This window comes from Mercenaria mercenaria, chromosome 9, assembly GCF_021730395.1.
Source record: "Mercenaria mercenaria strain notata chromosome 9, MADL_Memer_1, whole genome shotgun sequence".
NCBI lineage: Eukaryota > Metazoa > Mollusca > Bivalvia > Venerida > Veneridae > Mercenaria > Mercenaria mercenaria.
Window position 1 is genome coordinate 82,999,565 of NC_069369.1, and position 20,771 is coordinate 83,020,335.

Below are 20,771 nucleotides of genomic sequence, written 5' to 3' on the forward strand. Positions count from 1 at the left end.
ACCCGAATTAATTAAAACCCTAAACAGAATACTATATTAAATACTAAAATGTTATTAGCTTCAACACGTGCGTGTGCAAGTTATTTTAAATAGTAGTTCAACCTGATTCTATTCAATATCTTTATTTCCGCCCAAATAGGTGCAATATACTGAAACACAGTACAAAATATGAATAGACATGAGAACTAGGTAACAAAACACAAACACAATATACATTATCGTAAATATGCATACTAAAATTCGCAAGAGGATCATGTTAACTTTTCAAATAATGGACCATGTTTTAATATACGTATGTATGCGCATACTCAAAATCTTAAAAATGTAGTATCTTAAGTCACTGTAACACGGATGGAAAACGCGCAATCCATTTCCTGCTTGGAATACGCTTAAAATGGGTTGCGCGATGTCCGGTGCTGGTGTTGCGCATCAAAATATACAATATCGAGGTAGTTGGTTTTTTTTGGTTTTGTAAATAATGACACATTTAAGAGTGTTTTCACAAAATGCAAAATGCTATTCGATACAAAAATGTATAAAGATCATATGTGTGAATTACCAGATTATTAATTTAAGAATCAGCCCTGTTATAATGAAAACTCTGCTGGCTCGAACTGTCAAAAAAGTATGGAATCATGAAAAAGGCAGATTTTTAAACTCCTGTGCCTTCTTTCTAGAAATGTGACACTACTAATGGTCAAACAGGTGTAAAATAGTCATGAATATTACATGTACATTAATAAAATGTTATTTTTGGGGAACATACTGGCAAAAAAAATAATCGGGAATGGGGTTGCGCCCCGGGAATGGAGTTGCTCGTATACATTATATAATCAAATAATCATTTTTACATCCTAATTGTTTTTAGAATGTCATTGTTTCCTTCTTATATTATTTTTGTTGATTTAGTTTTTGGCATAAAAACTCTTTTGTAATCAGAATACTTATAATAGAAGTTTACGGTCAACGCTAGGCTGAAAGTACACATAAAGATCATCCATTCGAATGTGCTGTTCATATTGAGGTGAAAACAAATGTAACATTTGCTTCAAGGAATTTGACTTTAAATGGTCTTAATCGACATTGGAGCAGAAAACCTGATGTTGGCTTTTTGGGTTTATTGCCGTTTTTAAATGTGTTTCAGTTGAGTTTGGTGGGCAGTTAACCTAGCCAGAGATTCGATACCCGTAGTAACCTTGTTTCCGTATGTGCCAACTTCTCTTCATGAATCACAGTTGGAGGACAAATTAACTCAAAGTCTTTTATCATAGCGGAGACCACACGCCTCACCCGAGGATCGAACTCATAACCCTTTGATACGTAGATCTGCTCTGTCCCTGATTATTGCTGTTTTGTATACGCATGACCTGTGTGTAGCAACATTTCAGCAACATTTCAGCAACACTCCAGCAGGAAGATATCTTAATTCTTGCCAGAATGCAGAGAAACTTCACTAGCTTCACTAGCAGCATTCCTTAACCATGGACTATTAGATTTGTGTAAATGCAGTCAACGGCATTTGGTCAATGTTAGTCCAGAATTGCAAACGTTGCATATTTGTTTGTCTGCTAATTGCCATGTAATTATGCAAATGATATAGGCAATGATAATAGCGCGGTTTGAATATAGTACTTATGCATGTTTTTCTTATGACTATATTTCCATTATAATTACACTAAAATTTCTAAGGTCCACTGTACCATCGGTATGTACAATGATACAATGCGTGTGTTTCTTTATCTCCGATGGAATCCAAATCATGGTCCCATTTTTCTTAAAATAATTCAGGCAGTTATTTCCATTGAAACGATACAGTTATAAGACATATGTACGGCGCAAACTTGTTGTGCAGTCAAATTGGTGACAGTAAAGTTTGACATTATGGTGTATACGAGCAACTCCATTCCCGTGGCGCAACCCTATTCCCGATGATTTTTTGTCATTTATGTCCCCGTAAGCAGGATTCGAAGCAAATAAATGTGATATTCGCTACTTTATTACAGTAAGTTTATCATTAGAAGCGTCAGATGTCCTCAGATTAGGCATATGAGGCCAGAAACTGCCATTTTTGTTGATTGCACGCTTCGTGTCGCCAGAGTTTCTGTGATAATCGAGCAGAATCATAAATTACAAACCCGATATTTTACATAAATGATGAATAGCAGTTTGCTTTTTTTCGCGAAAATTTATTATTGTCTCATACTGAGCAAAATCCTAACTTCACACACCTCAGTTTTGTCTGTTTTTACGTGCAACACCAGCACCGAACGTCGCGCAACCCATTTTAAGCGTATTCCCAGCGGGCATTGGATTACGCGCTTACCACCCGTGTGTAAGGTTTGACTTCTGGACAAAAACCAGTACTCAGTATGGGAATGTGAAAAAGACACAATCGTGAAATCCGGGTGACCCTTGTATTTGCTTGTAGAGAAATACAGTTAAACCCTGACAAAACTGCATGCTACAGTTCTATCTTGTTTTATAAGAAATATTCTGGACTGAATTCTGTTCGGATTTTGTATCGATTCTCAAAAATGTCTGCTGTATTTCCTTATGATTTACATTGTTTCGTTACAAAATAGTGAGAAAATCTGGAAAGGTGAACATTTAATACAGGTCAGACACCATTTGAAAAACAAATATGCGAATTATAACCCTGTGCAAGCATTTCCTTACAATTAATTACATTATTCTTGCAATTTAAATAGAAGTATGTTCTTTTTAATCAAAAACAAGGAAATTTCAATAACGTTAAGACATTCACTACTAAACTGAAATAGGACAATGTCGACGTGGTCTAGAATATCAAATATTTAGATTCCGAAAAAACGAATTATATTTCTACTTTAAAAAAATAATTTATGTGAGAAAATTGCAATGTCCTAAATCTGCGCAATTTTTGCTTCTTCCAGTGACACTTTCCGGGACTTAAAATTCTACATTTATTAGTTATTTTATTTACAAATGTGACATTTGATAGGATCAAACAGATTTCAACAGAATGCTACAGTTACAGATAAAAACGCAATAGCATTTAGTAAAAGAAAAGGAAACACCATTTGATGAGGACGGGCACGAAGAAAGGGAAATTGGTTAGGTCTCTGGACTACTTGTGACTAGACCTGCGTAGGCATACATTTGATTTGGAGATGAGCGGCATCGAGATATAAAATATTGACATGCATACACTATCAAAACCCCACAAGACTCAAGTTTATTGAGTTCTCGCTCTGAAGCTTTACAAGCGCCAGACAAGGAACGGCTGACGTTAAGGTGATAATGCAAGGATGAATTTTGAGACATTTGACCGATCAAACAAATAGGTCAAAGTAGGATCGAGTGTACTGACTTCTGTCAGTCGTTTTGGTTTGAAGGTACTAAATGCCTTCTCTACTATTTTCTATGTAAAAATAACAATGTAATACATGTCTTCTGGCCTGTTTCGTTGGGCCCTTAAGGGTGTTTCCCTTGTTGCTCTGTCTTCTGCAAAGGTGTTGAGTACATTTGTTTTAGGTTCTTAAGGATTGCATTTATATAAATATACAAGAGCATTTTTGTGTTTTACATTACATGCATTCTGTGTCTTTACGTATGTTAGGGTTTAATCTGGCGGGGATAACTTTTATTTACACTGTCCTGTGACTTTGGAACATGGTGGGGGTTACTAAGTGTCAGGTTAGGTGCACCATAAACCAGTTTAAGCTCCCAAATGGTGGTTTTGCCATTGGCCGTTCCTAGGCGGTGCCCCACTGTGTTTCTTTATTTGTTCGTTTTGTCCTTTTGTGTTTGCTTTGTGTGAGTGAGTGTGTGTGTTGGTCGTGTGCGAATCCGCGTGCTGGGTTTACGTTTGGGGAGGCTGCGCTTTCCCTGTTGGATACTAGTATTCATCCTTGATTTTTATCAGCATTTTCCAGCCTTTCGCCTCTTGTGTGGCTATCTTTGTGAAGGTCTGTCTTTAGAGAATGAAATCACCAAACATGTAATTGACTATAATACATTGAAACCACAGTCACGTGACCAAGACACGTGATGAAAACTGATGTTGCGTAGGTAGACATCTGGGAAAACCTACTTTCACTTTCGTTTTATACCGTCAGCTTCAACATAAACCATCCGCAGCCATTCCTCTGCACAAAGTCAAGCATCAATAAAACTTCTATACATAAAAATGGCTTTCACTAGGCTGGAAAATGACATCGACTACATCCGAGCGGGTCACTGAGGAATATCCGGCGAATTACTTACTTCGAACCTATAACGTGATAAAGGACATGCTGCCAAAAGGACGGATGTTTAGTCAATCAAAGCCGTTTGGGGCACAGAGAATATCACCCGCAACATTGCCACTATTATTTTACAACAGCAGTTTATGATACACAGTTTGGTTGTAATAGTATTATCGACTGACAACTGACAGAGCCTTATAGCAAATGTTATAATCAGTGTTGTGATAACTGTATTATGACTTCTTACAACCTCGATTGCAACATTAACCATAAATCTGTTACATTTGTTCACCTGGCGGGAATTACTTTTATTTATACTGTCCCGTATCTTTGGAACATGGTGGGGGTAAGAGTGAGGTTGGGTGCGCACCATATACCGGTTTAAGCTCCCAGTGGTGTTTTCGCCACTGACGGTTCCAAGGCGGCACCCCACAGTATTCCTTTATTTGTTCGTTTTGTCCTCGTGTATTTGCTTTGTATGCGAGTGCGCGTTTGTTAGATCTGCGTGCTGTGAGTTTTGTTTGGGGAGGCTGCAATTTTGGAACATGGCTTTCCCTGTTTGATATTTTTCCTTGTTTTTTATAGCTCAGTAAAGCCTAGTATTTTTTGTTTCTGCTTTAAAACTTACCCTGCTAAATTTCTATAATGAACTTGTCCATCTTTCAGTTTGGACAGTACCAATAATTGTTAGAAGGGATGCTTACCAAAAAGATACTGACTGAATAGCGAACAGTGCAGATCATGATCAGACTGCACGGATGTGAAGGTTGATCATGATCTACACTGGTCGCAAACACAGAATCAATCGTGTCTTTAGAAGTTACATGCTTAACTCGAATGAAAGGTCTTGGCCCTTATTAATCAAGGTTTAAAGTCGAAAGTGGAAAACGACAGGTCGCCCAACTCGACATAAACGAAATGTTGCAGGCTTGGTTTGACTGGGCCTGTTCTTGGACGGTAGTGGAAATGCAAGCTACCGTCCACGCCCTCAGTTTGCCATTTATATACTTTGTAATTTGCAAGTTTGTATAAATCTAGATGAATTTTGACAAGCAGATTGAACATTCGTGCTAAGTTCCATTACAATCTATTCTACTTGATATCACAGCGAGCATTCTGAATTGTAGAGGTAAAACGTGCGCACCATTAGCCGGTTTAAACTCTGCTACTGGCCGGTCGAGGCGGTGCCCTGCTGTGTTCCTTTATTAGTATGCGTTTTCCTTTACGGTAATTTTCATTAAGTTACATATCCAAACATACAGGATATTTCAGTCCGCATCTGCATAGGGTCGCTCAAAAGCTCTGCACAGCTTATGTTCATTGTTTCATTAAGCGACGGTAAATAAAATTACCTTTACCTTTAATCTTGAACCTTTTATACTACCCGGTGCGAACGGTCACTTTGAATAAAATCTGGAAAGTAGATCCCTCGGAAGCATCGAGAACAAGGCAAACACTGAAAATTGCAGACTCGGTTTGATTGAGTCTGTTCATGAGCAGTAATGAAAAATGCAACACTGCCCACGCCCCCTAGCACCGGCTTAAGCAGTATTCAATCTTCAAATCTAAATGAGTTGAAATCAATGATCCTGAAGGACCAGAAAATATAACAACACTGAGATGAGGTCGGGGCGACTTTTTACGGCCGCCACACAGCACTTAACACCCGCTGTTGTGAAGTAAATAAAATCTGGAAAGTAGATCCCTCGGAAGCATCGAGAACAAGGCAAACAGTGAAAATTGCAGACTCGGTTTGATTGAGTCTGTTCATGAGCAGTAATGGAAAATGCAACACTGCCTACGTTAGTTGAAGTTAGTCCGGATATAACCAGTATCCAGTTGACTTCAGCTTCTGTTGGACATGCTTATTTGACGTAGTTTGTTTCATGACGCAGTGGACTACAGTGTGACATATCTTTACAAATTTGAAAATCAAATGACGTGAACACATTCTGTACAAATAATATCTTTACACTGAAACACCAAAATGACATATTGTTAACATCTGACTTCAGGCACATTGTTGTTTATCAGTAATTCAATGGTTAGCGTGTTTATCATCCACGGCATATTATAAGCATCATTTACGCAGGACGATGCTGGTAATATCTCACACAAAGTTCACTCTAGTCCATTCACTCTAGTCCAAAGGATTAACCGAATACGTCATCTCTAACGCATTTACAAGTCTTTTGCAAAGGCACTCAAAGTACTGCCAGGGAATAAATTGCCTGTTTTCAGATCCGTCATAATGCTTGTCTCCTGTATTGAGTATGTAATGCACATAAAATGAATATGAAATAAATACTGTTTAAACTAAATGGTTCAAACATGGTTTGCAGTAAATAAAAACTGTTTAAACTAAATGCTTCAAACATGGTTTGAAGTAGATAGATACTGTTTAAACTAAATGCTTCAAACATGGTTTGCAGTAAATAGATACTGTTTAAACTAAATGCTTCAAACATGGTTTGAAGTAGATAGATACTGTTTAAACTAAATGCTTCAAACATGGTTTGAAGTAGATAGATACTAAACTAAATGCTTCAAACATGGTTTGCAGTAAATAAATACTGTTTAAACTAAATGCTTCAAACATGGTTTGCAGTAAATAAATACTGTTTAAACTAAATGGTTCAAACATGGTTTGCAGTAAATAAATACTGTTTAAACTAAATGCTTCAAACATGGTTTGCAGTAAATAAATACTGTTTAAACTAAATGCTTCAAACATGGTTTGCGGGATGTGTTGTTAATCTTACTTGAGCCGGCTTTTACCGGAAGTCATGCATGCGGTGAACTACATTAAACCCTTAGCTTGCTAAATTTCTTTAATGGACTAGTCCATCATTCAATTTGGGCAGTACCACTTCTCATTCAAAGGGGAGTTCATTGAAAATTTACTGACTGAATAGCGAACAGTGCAGACCATGATCAGCCTGCACGGATGTGCTGTCTGATTTTGGTCTGCACTGGTCGCAAAGGCAGAATCACTTGCCGCCAGCAGGCTAAAGGTTAACTGCATGTTATGTCACTCCTGTTGGTAAAATATATTTAGAATTTCTTATAAGCACGAAGTGTCCTCTACATCGTTTGACTTAAAACGTTGTTGTTGTTGTTGGTTTTGTCTACAAATGGAATAAATAATTATCTTTGATCTTATAACTAGAACATTGGACAAATATAGCAATGTGCTATTTTTGATAGTTTTCTATAACTTAAAAAGAGAAACAATCATCATTGTCTTTATGCATTTCATAACAACAGTTCCGTTTTTAGATTGATTGGCGTATTGGAATACAAAATACACAATTGGTGTTTGATGTTACATAAGCATACATACTTTCCATGGCATGTAACAATTGCTACTTTCCATGGCATGTAACAATTGCAAAATTGCATTTCAACAAATATGGTTTTTAGACAGAAGCAAGATAAAAACAAGCGTTTACGTTCATGTTCACATGTCCATTATCAGAAAAAAATTGCACGAAAAAGTTCATAATGGCGATAGCTTTTCCTGTATAAAGAAATCACCGGTCGGTCAGTCGCACTTTAGATATTTGATATCTTGTTTATGAATGGGATGGTTATTTTCATCTTCTGTTTGACAGTAATGTCAATCACCTAATGTTGTTAAGACGTTGTTTTTCTTTGAAATGTAGATTCTCTCTAGTCAAAGTTATGTTAATTTTTATTCGACTTCTGATGTCTCAGTTTTGTAATTGTAACGCACAATAACGTCTTAACATTATCTAACTGTAAAGGTTTTTTTCTGATTTTTTTTCTGTTTATTCAGCCACAATAACTATATCTAGGTTTATTTGTGACGGATCAATGTCACCTGAACCTTAAATTCGTTCGTCAACTTTTATTTATCGTCACTCCTACTGCAACAGCATTCCAAGATGCTTATAAAACATATTTTTTTTTTCTGTAAAACGATTGTCAATTTATTGAAATATGCCTTGAATGTCGAGAAAGAAACAGCATGGAGGAGCCACAGTTCTGGACAGAGTAGCGATTTTCAAAAGAAATATTACATATCTTTGGGGTCTTTTTGCATTAGCAATAATATTTCAGTGCTTCCTTTTTCTACAGAATATGAAGATACTTGTACCTTACTATTTTTCTTGGATATCATTTTCTTCATGTCAAACAAGAGCAGTAGTTCTCATTATTTCAGCAAGAAACAGTTACGAAAAGTGGGATTACCACATAATGTGACTTTCTGACATAAAGACGGTAACCTTCAACTGACAGTGAACTTAATAAGTATAAACAAATCAGCCGACTTAGAGCAAACATTGTTTCATGAAAGTCATTCTTTTTTTCCAATATATTATGGCAAAGAATTACAAGCCTACATGAACTGATCAAGTTTCTTTCCATAGATAGAAAAATAGACGGAGAAGTACATATGGCGGCAGCATTTTATGTTTGAGAAAGTCTCCCGTCGGTTAGTGACATTAAAAGATATATTTGAGCCGTGCCATCGGAAAACCAACATAGTGGGTGTGCGACCAGCATGGATCCAGACCAGCCTGCGCATCCGCGCAGTCTGGTCAGGCTCCATGCTGTTCGCTTTTAAAGCCTATTGGAATTGGAGAAACTGTTAGCGAACAGCATGGATCCTGGCCAGACTGCGCGGATGCGCAGGCTGGTCTGGATCCATGCTGGTCGCACACCCATTATGTTGGTTTTCCCATGGCACGGCTCATTTGATATCATACCTATGAATGCCATAGTAATATTATCTTGCGCCTTATGTTTACTGACAGTAAGGTCAATCGTCTAAAGTAGTTTAGATGGTTTTTATATCATCAGATGGTGTGTTGATGATCTTTTATGTCTCAAAGAAAAACTCGTCTAAGCATTTTACTGAGAGAATCTACATATGTTGTTCACCAGTCATTGCATATGACTGCGAACATTCTGAACTGCATTCTTAACCTTGAACATTTGTCTGGTGCAACAAATGTATTAGGAATATAGCAATGAACAGGGATCATTATCGCCCTCTTCAAGTTCAATGTAAGCGTGGGGTGGCTAGTAACCAACGTGTTTATACCCTCGCATGCTCACCTGGAAGATTTACGATAGCTATCGGTGCAGATGGATACTCTGGCGTCCATCGTCCGTCGTCCACAATCCTCTGAAACTCTGGTCAGAATTAACTGATCTCGGTCTGTAGATATATAGATAGATTTTTATTACCTCCAACAAGGAGAGCTATCAATAATTACAGATATACATACAAACATAATCACATCAAAATAGAACAACATTTATAACATACAATCTTATGTACAGACAGCACAAAGCATCAGTACGTTAACGATACTGTGAAATAATCAGCATATATACACAAATTCACTCAATCATTGATTAAGGTATATTTGCAGTTTAACTATTAAAATACAAGAGGTGAGATATCCCGACATGCATCCTTCCGAAACGAAACGAAGAATACAAAAAGGATAGCAAGCCCTATTATACTCCATTATATTAGACAGTAATGCACATCACATGATATTATAGGTATGAGTATAATGCACAAAAATAAACGGTAACTATATGGCTAAAATCCCATTTGGGAGTATTTAATCATTAAGTACAGACAATGTGAAGCTATAAGTATTTTCCCTATGATAAAGCAGTATATATGTTATATAAAACGCATCGTATTATAACATATGACAGCATATAGTAGTGCAAATAATTACAGCATTCAAAGTGATTTATATCTATACATCCTGTAGACCAACATATGCATAAGACTTATAGCGACATGCTTGCGTGTACGCGAGTGGATACAGGAAACCAACGTGTTTATACCCTCGCATGCTCACCTGGAAGATTTACGATAGCTATCGGTGCAGATGGATACTCTGGCGTCCATCGTCCGTCGTCCACAATCCTCTGAAACTCTGGTCAGAATTAACTGATCTCAGTCTGTAGCTTCCTGGCAATGTGGCAATGTCCTTCCTTTAGTTTATTCAGATGTTCCGCTTGGCTCCTTTTAAAGACCGCTACCTAAAACTAGAAAGAAAAAAAATTAAAACGATTTTTTCTCATGAACCATGAGATGGATCTTCATCATATTTGGTCAATATCATCATTATAAGGTCCTCTCCCTATGTCCTTCTTATGAACCGCTTGACGGACCTTTGCATCATTTTAAGGTTTTCTCTCAAATTTATTCAAATTAAGGCACTCAGTGCCTTTTAAGATCTGCTAGAGGTAAAAATGGAACAGTGTTTACACGACTACTTCCCATGAACTGCTGGACTGATCTTCATCAAACTTTGTCTGTAGCGCTGTTGGGGTCACTTAAAGTCCTGTCTGTTGCATAACTCAACTGGCTTCATTTGCAATGTGCAGCTCAGGGTTACATATCGGGGTAAGGGGTCACTGCTAAGACATTCTGCTAAATATTTCCTTTTAACTCTCATTTTTATATTTCTTTCTGAAATTTACTTTTTGGGCTTAAGCTTCAAAGACCAGTACTTTAGTATTTTAATGAATTCATCAAATTTTGTTGATAATGCAATCTGAACCGTTCTTTGAGCATATATTCGTCAGAAATATACGTTTCATCACTTTTACGAAACGTTAACTTCGGCCATTAGTGTAAGGGTGATTGTAACTGTTTATGTCAACATCGTATTTCTTTTATTTTATTTTATACAGACCGGTCCTCAATTGACGACACCGAGAAGTCCCTGAAGGCTTTGATCAAGCTAGCAGGGAACCCGGAATGTGTGTCGTCCCTGGTTGAAGGTCTTGGTAACTTCATGAAATCGGTGTTGGCACTCACGGAGCACGCAGAGTCAACAGCTGTAGAAAATGCCATCAGCCAGTTGTTTAATACCATTATTCAGGTAAAATATCATCAGCTAGTTGTTTAATACCATTATTCATCTACATTGTCATCAGCTAGTTGTTTAATACTATCATTCAGGTAAATTGTCATCAGCTAGTTGTTTAATACCATCATTCAGAAAAATGCCATCAGCCAGTTGTTTAATACCATCTCAGATATGTTACAACTTTCAAAGCCAGTTGTTCAATACTATTATTCGGATAAAATACGATCAGCCAGTTCTTTCATACCATCATTCAGGTAAAATGCCATCAGCCAGTTGTTTAATACCATCATTCAGGTAAAATGCCTTCGGCAAGTTGTTTAATACCATTATTCGGGTAAAATACCACCGGCCAGATGTTTAATACCACCATTCAGGTATGTAATAATGATATCAACCAGTTGTTTAATACCATCATTCAGGTAAAATGCCATCAGTCAGTCGTTTAATACTGTAATTCAGGTAAAATACCATCGGCCAGTTGTTTAATACCATCATTCAGGTATATGTTTCATTTCCATTTCTATGTATTAAACATATTATGTAAAACAAAGGTTTTTTTCTATTCAAACTGGAAATATGTTTCACCACATGTAGTCCTGTAAACAGATGTTCTGTATACTTATGTTTCATTTTCAGTAATAATGTTTATATAGCTCTTCGGTTAAAAATAATTTTACTGAATGCAGCTGGTAACGCTGTCAAAACAACCTGCTTTTTAGTCTCCTGCCGGTGAAATGCCTGAGGGGACTATAGGAATGCCCTCCGTCTGTCCGAGCTTATATTTGCATACATAGATGGTTATAGGAACAATAGGTAACTGTACTTTTTCTTTGATCATGTCAGTCATTCCGTAAGCTTTTATGTGTTTTTTTTTTCTTTTACGTGGCTAAAAGAACAAAAGAGAGAACAAAAGAGTAGCCACATAAATATCCATATGTAGGAACGTCCGTCCGTTTGCCCATCCGGAAATCTGGATCCTGCAATAACACAAAATGTATTCAAGCTAGGTTAATAAAACTTGGTATGTGTATAGAGGGCAATATGTAGATTATGCTTGTGTATGACTGACGCTTGTATGTCAAAGGTCAAGGGCACTTTTAAAGGTCAAGTAAAATTGTTTCTGCTCCATAACTTTTATATGCATTGATGGATTATCTTAGTGCTACACACAAACGTTCCCCATGATGAGACAATGTGCCGACACATGATCTATGATTGTCGGTTAAAGGTCAAGGTCAAGTAAAAATTTGTTTCTGCTTCGTTACTTTTAATTGCGTGGAAGGATTTTAGTACTATACAGAAATGTTTCCCATGATTAGACTATATGTCGCGCACATGACTCATGATTGTCGGTCAAAGGTCAAGGTCACTATTGAAGGTCAAGTAAAATTGTTTTTTCACTGGTAGGGGAATTCTGTATTGCCACTGCAATACTCGGTCACTTGTTCTCGAAAGTATTAGATGTAGTACAAGATCATAGTATTTGCCTACCTGTGGACGTTTTTGAAGCTTATAACATACAGTTCAGTTTACTATCAGTATAAAGGGTTAAGTAGGTTATGGGTTGTTACATTACCTTAATTTTAAACGTTTCGTGTGATTCGGGGACAACCAGTGTGTAAAATGAATATGAACTTCTGACATACCTTCGCATGTCGTAAGTGGCTACTTGTTGGGTCTGAATACTTGTTTTTGTTTTTTGTTTGTTTGTTGTTTGTTGTTGTTTTTTTGTTGTTGTTGTTTTTTTGCTGTATTTCTGTGATTTCAGCAGGTTTAAACGTTTTTATTCCATGCCATATTTTGATGTAAATGTGAAAAAAACACCAAATAGTTTATTCCTGTTTGGCGCGAGTACTCTGTTGTCGCACCGTAAAACCCAATTCAACCTCATCTTCTCTCTAAACTCATTTTAAGTTATGTAATTGCTAACATGATACGAATCTCATATGCCACAGGTTGATAACTGCGCAGAATTTAATGCCTTTGAAAATCGTGCAAAATTCAACTTCTCCGTTCTCCTGGGACAACATACAAACAGGCAGAATTGATCTCATTTATAAACTATAAATATTTAATATCTATTCCAGAGGAATATGATACGAAATTGATTTATTTTATGCGATTTGATTTTAGTGCAAACCGTAAGTCAAAGTCGTTTTTCTTCCTCGTATATCATTTACTGTGAAAAGTCATACAGGCAGGCTGTTGAACGAAATACTGAAATATCTGTTTTGGATTCAAGTGCAACTCAATATCTGTCAGATTTGTCTGGTTTTGTACCACGAAAGACCTAATTACGCATTGTTATTGTAGAAAGTTTAAATCAATAGTCTTCATGCTTAAAATATATTGCAAAATAATTGATACAATTTCGGGGTTCTGTCACATCGCGCAAGCCAAACAGAGAAATCAGAAACCTCCGTATGACAAGTAAAGCGGTCTTTAATTCGATCTCTTGGAGGAAGCATGTATTTTTGTTGTTTTTTTTTGCATTTGCAGTTCAAAATATTACACCCAGTAGTAAAGGAAACATGTCAGATATGTGTAATATGCATTTCATTTGTTTACATTCAGTGGCCGCCTTGTTGTAGCCGCGATACGAGTTGAGTTAAAAGCATATTTTAGTATATTTTGTTTACATCTGTCCTTTCCTTTCTGTTAACCTGGATAAAAAAGACAGTCATACATTTAGTTGAAGAAAACTGCGTTTAAATGCGTTTACTTTAGTACCATACATAGATTAACACAAAAAGCATGTCATACGTTAATTTCATACATTTTTATACAAGTAGAACATAACAAAAATACATTAAAATGTGTATATTTACTTTAGCAGACAAAAAATTATTTATATAATTCGAATGATTCAAACATGAGGATCAGTTTAACGTTACTACTAAGATTTTGTCAAATTTCTGTAACAGACAGTAAAGTATTGTAAAGCAGACAAATTTTTACGACTTCATTATGCTTTACCCAAGAAATCGAAATAACAGGCTTAAATAACCTGAATTACCTGATAAATATAAATAAAAACGACTTTGACCTACAGTTTGCACCGAAATTTATGCCACGCCATATAATGTTACCAATGTAAGTAAGAAAAACGTTCTGTTGATATAAACTATAAAGAAAATATATCTATTTACAGACTATATATGAACTGCTCAAAGAAACAAAACAACCGGAAGACAGATTAAACAGCTTTTACGACCTCTCCAAACTTTTGATCATCGGCTTCGAGCTGCTGAAAGGCAAGCAGAGCCTCCATTTCACAGCGCTATGTACTATAAATAGAATCATCGATATTTGTGTTGTTTATAAAAATTACGAGGTTAGTGCATTGACTAAAAGCGCAGAACAAGTTTCTACGAGCGATTTGTATCGAGGATCCAGTCCAAAGCGGAAGGGAAGCCATAATACTACAGATGAAAATACTGCGCTCAATCGCCATTTTTCATTAACTAAACGTGAACGGCGGATGAGTCACGATGTGCACTCAAAGGGGGACTTACATGAACGGCATACAGACGACAGGGAAGATTCAAAATCGAGCAATACATCAAACTGCACGCAGGTGCATAGAACACCTCTTGAAATTCTCACTTCCTGTGACCCCAGTCAGATTCTCAGTATTTTACATAATAATATCACCATGCATAAACGAATTATTGGAACTCGTCAAAAGTGCACACCCAGTACAAGATGGCGGCAGTGTACTCATCATTGTTTACAAATATTTAGTGCCCGGATATTAACAGTTATGTGTCACGGACAAAATGTCCAACATAAGTTAGTGAACGACGGCCATGCCAAGACATTAGTTGAAGCACTGGACCCGAATCACGACCCGGTAAGTAATTTACTTCCTGGTTAAGTATATTCAAATGCCAGGATACTTATACAAGTTTAAGCTGTATTTGGAAAAAGGATGCTGTATTCTTTGTATAATATGATAAAACTTAATGCCCGGTCGAGCATAAGTGTTACCCATGTCCGTTTGTGCGTGTGTAAGATTTGTGTGCAAAAAATCATGTCCAACTCTGTTACGCATCGTAGGATTCTAAAATAACAAATTACTGTCCATGATGACGTGCAGGGCGTGACATTTAGACATCTAGCTCAGAAGTCAAGTTCGCAGACTTAAGGTTATTTTTTCGTCCACTGTACTACCTTTTTATGAATACATGGATATTCAGATAACTTGAAAAAACATTTCACCGTAACAAGACGAGGTGCCACGTTTACTTAAGACAACCGTATCTTATAGACTAGGTTAATGTCAAACTTTAAGGTCAAAGGCGTTTAGTCATTTTTCTTGTCCGCTTGTCCGAAAACAAGGATATTCAAATGTCTTCCAAAACATGAAGATATGATACGTTTAAGACCAATACCGCTCGCTGAAAGGTAAATTTTACACTAGAAGTCAAAGAATTTGCACAAACATTTAAATTACTATTACTAGACGATATGTGGAGTGTAATATCTAGACCTCTACACAAAAGTGAATGTCACACTTAGAGGTAAAAATGTTTACTTCGTCTATAAATTTTATGTTTTGTACACGTGGATGGATTCTCAAAATATGAAGATGTAAAAGGTCAAGATCTCAGTTAAAGGACAAAGACTTTATGTCAGTTTTCTTGCCTGGTCTATTACTTTTATATTCATAGGACATTCTAATAACTTAGTACAAGCTTTCACCATAATGAGACTATGTAATTGTAATGATTTAAAGCTCAATATATAGGTCATATGTCTTTTCCAGTCCATAACTTCAGTATACTTGTTTCATAATCAAAGAGCCTTTACCCACAGAACACACATTTCTGTTCCCCAACCTCACACAGGTTGGCCCATTCGTGTCCTACGTACAATTTTCTTATTAATTGTGTTTTAGTTCCTTCATACAAACTATTTTCGTGTTGTAAAATGACGTCAAAAATGACGTCACACATCATAGGCGATCAAATAACCGGTTTTTGCTTGTTCTGGTTGTTGTGTCCGCTTGCAGTTATTTTGCCCGTGTAATTCTGTTATGTACTGTTTGTTACTATTTATAGTAATAACTTATTATATAGCACTTATCTTGCATAATGACAAATGCCTGAATATCATGTCATGATTGATTACTTCTGATTTAATCAGGATGAAAATGTGGAATATATTCTCTAGGGTCTGAATTCAGTTCTTTCTATCATTTAAGGAAAGCAATATTTGGTTATGATTAATGAAAATGTAAAGAAGTTAATTCTGTATTCAAATATTCAGTATACTGAAAGTTTGCCAAATGTTGTCAGCAGTTTCCAAAGATCGAACAGAATAGTTCCGATGATTAAGCAATATATTTTTTTTTCTGTCGTGGTTACAAGCAGTATTTATATAATGTTTAGATCTGACATTTATATTTAACAAGTAAATTGTTTATATTCACTTTTGCAGAGTTTCCATTCATACAAGTAGTTCTTCTGCTTTGACGACTGCGACATGTATATTTCAGGGGTTATTTAAACACCTTCAAGATCCTTTTGACTTTTTCATTAAAGATATTCCATGGCTGTCTTTAACTAAAATATTTTATATTTAGGTATTTACTTCAAATGCAGAAAGTCCTCTTCAAATATATTTAACTTTACTAAATATATTAATTAATTGTTTGAATATATAGAGCTACATTCATAACTTAAATGCCTTGCAGTAACAGACGATTGTTTAAAAAAAACTTCCAGTTTTTTAGTGGCAATACACATTTATACTGTCTTCATGTATTCATGTATACAGCTGTACTATTTCAAACTGTTAATACACATAAACTTGTTAACTTTATGTCTACATACACTATATGCACTATTTGTTCATGTTTTCAGATATGAAATTTGGGTCTAGTATACCTTTAAATTATGGTAAATATAGTTACATCGCAATCGTAACTATGCTATATTAGGCTGACTTTGTGCTCCGTCAACCTTGAAAACGTTTTCAACTTCCGCTCTCCTATGGTAAAATGGCAAATCCTGAGCACAAGCACATACTATCTGAAACGGCCTCTTCTATGTGGACACCCAAGTAGATGTATTGAATGATGCAAAATATTGACTAACATGAGTTACGTACACCGTTTTGTGAATAAGTTATGGCTTTTCTTTGCGTGAGACCATTGTCTTTGCTTTTAGGTTTTCTCTTTATATAATAGGCAACTACTATTTGTATATTATTTGATTTTGCAGCATCTATTGTGCCTTCTTCTACAAAGCCTATCATCTATTGCTCTCAACCCATCCTATCATCAAGTATTAACCGACGCCGACATTGCCGACATGCTGATGCAGCTTCTACTTCCGTCAGATGAGTGGTACTACACGAATCATAGTACCAAATACGCAAAGTACGTGAAGTATCACGCAGCTAGGATATTGGTGTACCTCGGACAACTCCACAGGCTAGGCGGGCGGGTCGATCTCTTTGATACAAAAGGTATTACTAAATCTGCATTGATCAGAACAAACTGTGTTGTAAATTTCTTTTGCCTGATCCGACATGGAAATGTAAACACTTGTTTATCATTTCTTATTTCAACACTTGCTATACACGTGTTTCTAATTTCAATAAATTTGTTCTCCATATGAACGAATAATTCCATACGCGTTGTCTTGCGTCAAGTTTTCTCCTTGAAGGGAGATCGAACCTATGATCTCCATATTGGTATGTTTATGCATTTCTTCCTGAGCAAACCACGAGGGATTTTGCCTATTAAAGCGTAAATTTTATGCATTACTTTTATATTGCTAATAATTCTTCTGCTCATTTTACTGCTTATTTCAGCAGAAAATACATTTTAAAAGATGAGCCAGAAATCGTTACATTAATATAATTTTGACTAATTTTTACCAATACAGCGAATAATGCGGCGCCTGTTGTCTACCTCTTGTTAATAGCAAAAAGAAAATTTGCTGAACGTTAACCATTTAGCAGACGAATGCATAGAAAATCCAATTACTGGTCAATGGTATTGATCACATTGAAAGCAAATATTAGTTCTTAGCGTACCATATTTACTTTGCGCTGCTACGCAGTTACCAGTACGTATATCGTGCCAGACGACAGCTCTGCAGAGAGTTTTTGATGTATTGTTGATCAATTAATTGCTCTGGTTTCCTTTAGATTAGAAGTAATTCTCGCGCAAATATGTTTTAAGACTTATTGGACTATTTTCATCTCTCAGTAGATTGCTTTTGTAATGCTGGGTTGTTATTGTACTTTGTAAAATGTTTCTTACTGCGAGCGGACAAAGAGTCCGTTATTTCCGCCGAGATATAAAAATATTTGCGTTAAAAACTAATGGTACAAATGGTTCAAAGTGAATTATGGTTAAAAAGTTTTCCTTGAACGTCAGAACGCTCCACATGACTTCCGTCAATCTTTAATGGAGATGTGAAAATCTACTGAATATGACGTGAAAAAAGAAGACAGCGAGCATACAGCTAGCTTCAGAAATATCTATTGTTGAAAGCTTTAATTCTAATGTGATTTTATACCGACTGTCTTTTGAAATTGACTTTTTGAAATTGTTTATTCTTATGGCTGTTTGTTATTAGTAGTATAGTTTAATGTGATAATCATTTACTGAAGATCCAGCGTTAAAACACAGTTATATTTAATAATAAGTTTTATATATAAAAGTTGTTTTAACCAGTGTCTCTAAAGCGTTCCCACTGCAAAGATTCCTGACTGTTTGTTGTTACTAGATAACTGTTTTTCTAAAAATATGATGCAGGTAATGTGAGGAGAAGTTACTCTGTACTTGCAATGTTATTGTCAGGAACAGGTTCAATCAAACCCAGCCTGCAACACTTTCATTTTAGTCCTGTTGATCGACCTGTGATTTTCCATTTTTTCTATTTTAGCATCATTTCTAAACCAGGACTGGTCTCAGTTATTAACCCTTTTGTTTCTCCTCATATATATCGGGGAAAAAATGAATGCTTATACTACAAAAGTACACTGTAAGACTTAAAATAGAATATTGATGACACGGAGCTATAGCCTTTCCCCTCATTACATTTCATGTACCGGTATTTTTGTTTCATTTGTCAAGAACAAAGTTTGAAAATATTGCATGATGAAAAAAACAAGGTTTTATTATTTGTTTTTACCAGAATTTGCCGGGAACCAGTTTAACGCGAATGACCATTGTGACACGTGCTGCTTTTCTTAACTTAATAGTTGCTTAGGCGCTAATTGCAGCAAAACGTTGGTCGCCTTTATAAAAAGCGAAGCGGTGTTCAAACGCAAGAGGAGAAGGTAGCATTATTAAAAATAAATTGATAGAACAGTTATGTTTTAATCTTTTCCAGTTTTTCAAGACGCCGTGTCAAACAACCCTATACTGCAAGTGAACAGTCCAGAAGACAGTTTTATTGAGCTCATGGCATTGGGCCGTATAGTCATGTGGAACGAGAACCAGCACATAGAAGCCGCCTCACTTGAGGGACTTATAACACATGTTATAGAGGTAAGTTCGTTATAAAGTTGCTGGCACTAGGTCGTATAGTCATGGGGAACGAGTATTGCACATAGTAGCCGCCTCACTTGAGGGACTTATAACATATGTTATAGAGGTAAGCTCATTATAAAGTCGCCGGCACTGGGTCGTGTATTCATGTGGAGCGAGAAATAGCACATAGAACTCGTGTAATGTTGAATGATTAACATCGCAATAAAGCTGCATCATTACAGGATTTTATAACATGTTATAGACGGGAGTACGTCATAGTTGCTGGCAATGGGTCGTATAATAATATGCAATGTGGAATTAACAGCGTACTGAAGCTGCCTCAGGGATTTATAACTCCTGTTATAGACGTAAGTTATTTATAAAGCTGATTGATATAAAAGTGGAACCGGAATCAGCATATTGAAACTGCTTTATGTTTAAGGGACTTGTAACTCGTGTTAAAGAGGTAAATACATAGGGAAAGGCATAACCGATTGGATCGGCCTAGGTATAAGCCAGTAATAGCCAGTAATAGCTGGCCAGACAGCATATTGTCCTGTTGTTAAGTAACCTAATTAACCATGTTTCAGACGTTCTACACAAGTGACATTGCCATTAATTACCAAATGATAATACTGTATATTTTCCCTTTTAATGCTTTATAAAGCAAGTAACAGATGTACGATACATATCTGTCAACTTCTCATTCATGTCTGGCAACATTCTATTTACGTCCAAAGAAATAGAACAACATGATTTTGTGCACGAAATTTGATTATCGGACTGGCCGGTCTTACTTACTATATAGGCAGTAATGGTAACGTCGTCTGAATACAAATACTCATAGTATTTAGTGGGAATTTTTTTTTTTGCCAGTCAAACTTTTAAACGAGCATGTACAACCACTCAATATGATCGTAAACAGCTCTATATAACATAAGTCGGAAATTAAGTTCTCGGAACTACAGCCTCTATCCTGTATTCCCTTGAAGCGGGTCAGTTTAAGGTATTAGACATGTAGTGACAATCGCCAGTTTCCGTTCGTTTACGTATTCTCCGTAAAGGATCTCGGCATTCTCCGGTTGTTATGAAAGATAATTTTCTGTTATGACCGAAAAATCCCGAAATCATACACTGAGTTTACGTAATCAAACGGAAATTGCCGATTGTCATTCCCGT

The 20,771-nt window shown here is 36.2% G+C and overlaps 1 protein-coding gene across 6 annotated transcripts in view; it reads left to right on the plus strand.

Moving 5' to 3' along the window:
- Positions 1-20,771, plus strand: part of LOC123546334 (1-phosphatidylinositol 4,5-bisphosphate phosphodiesterase epsilon-1-like) — a 250,351-nt gene that overhangs the window by 160,454 nt on the left and 69,126 nt on the right. For all 6 annotated transcript variants that reach the window (XM_053551894.1, XM_053551895.1, XM_053551898.1 and 3 more), the window contains 4 exons: positions 10,920-11,110; positions 14,250-14,951; positions 17,326-17,572; positions 19,453-19,610. In XM_053551894.1, the coding sequence (XP_053407869.1) occupies positions 10,920-11,110; positions 14,250-14,951; positions 17,326-17,572; positions 19,453-19,610 (1,298 nt within the window). The remainder of the gene's footprint in view (positions 1-10,919; positions 11,111-14,249; positions 14,952-17,325; positions 17,573-19,452; positions 19,611-20,771) is intronic.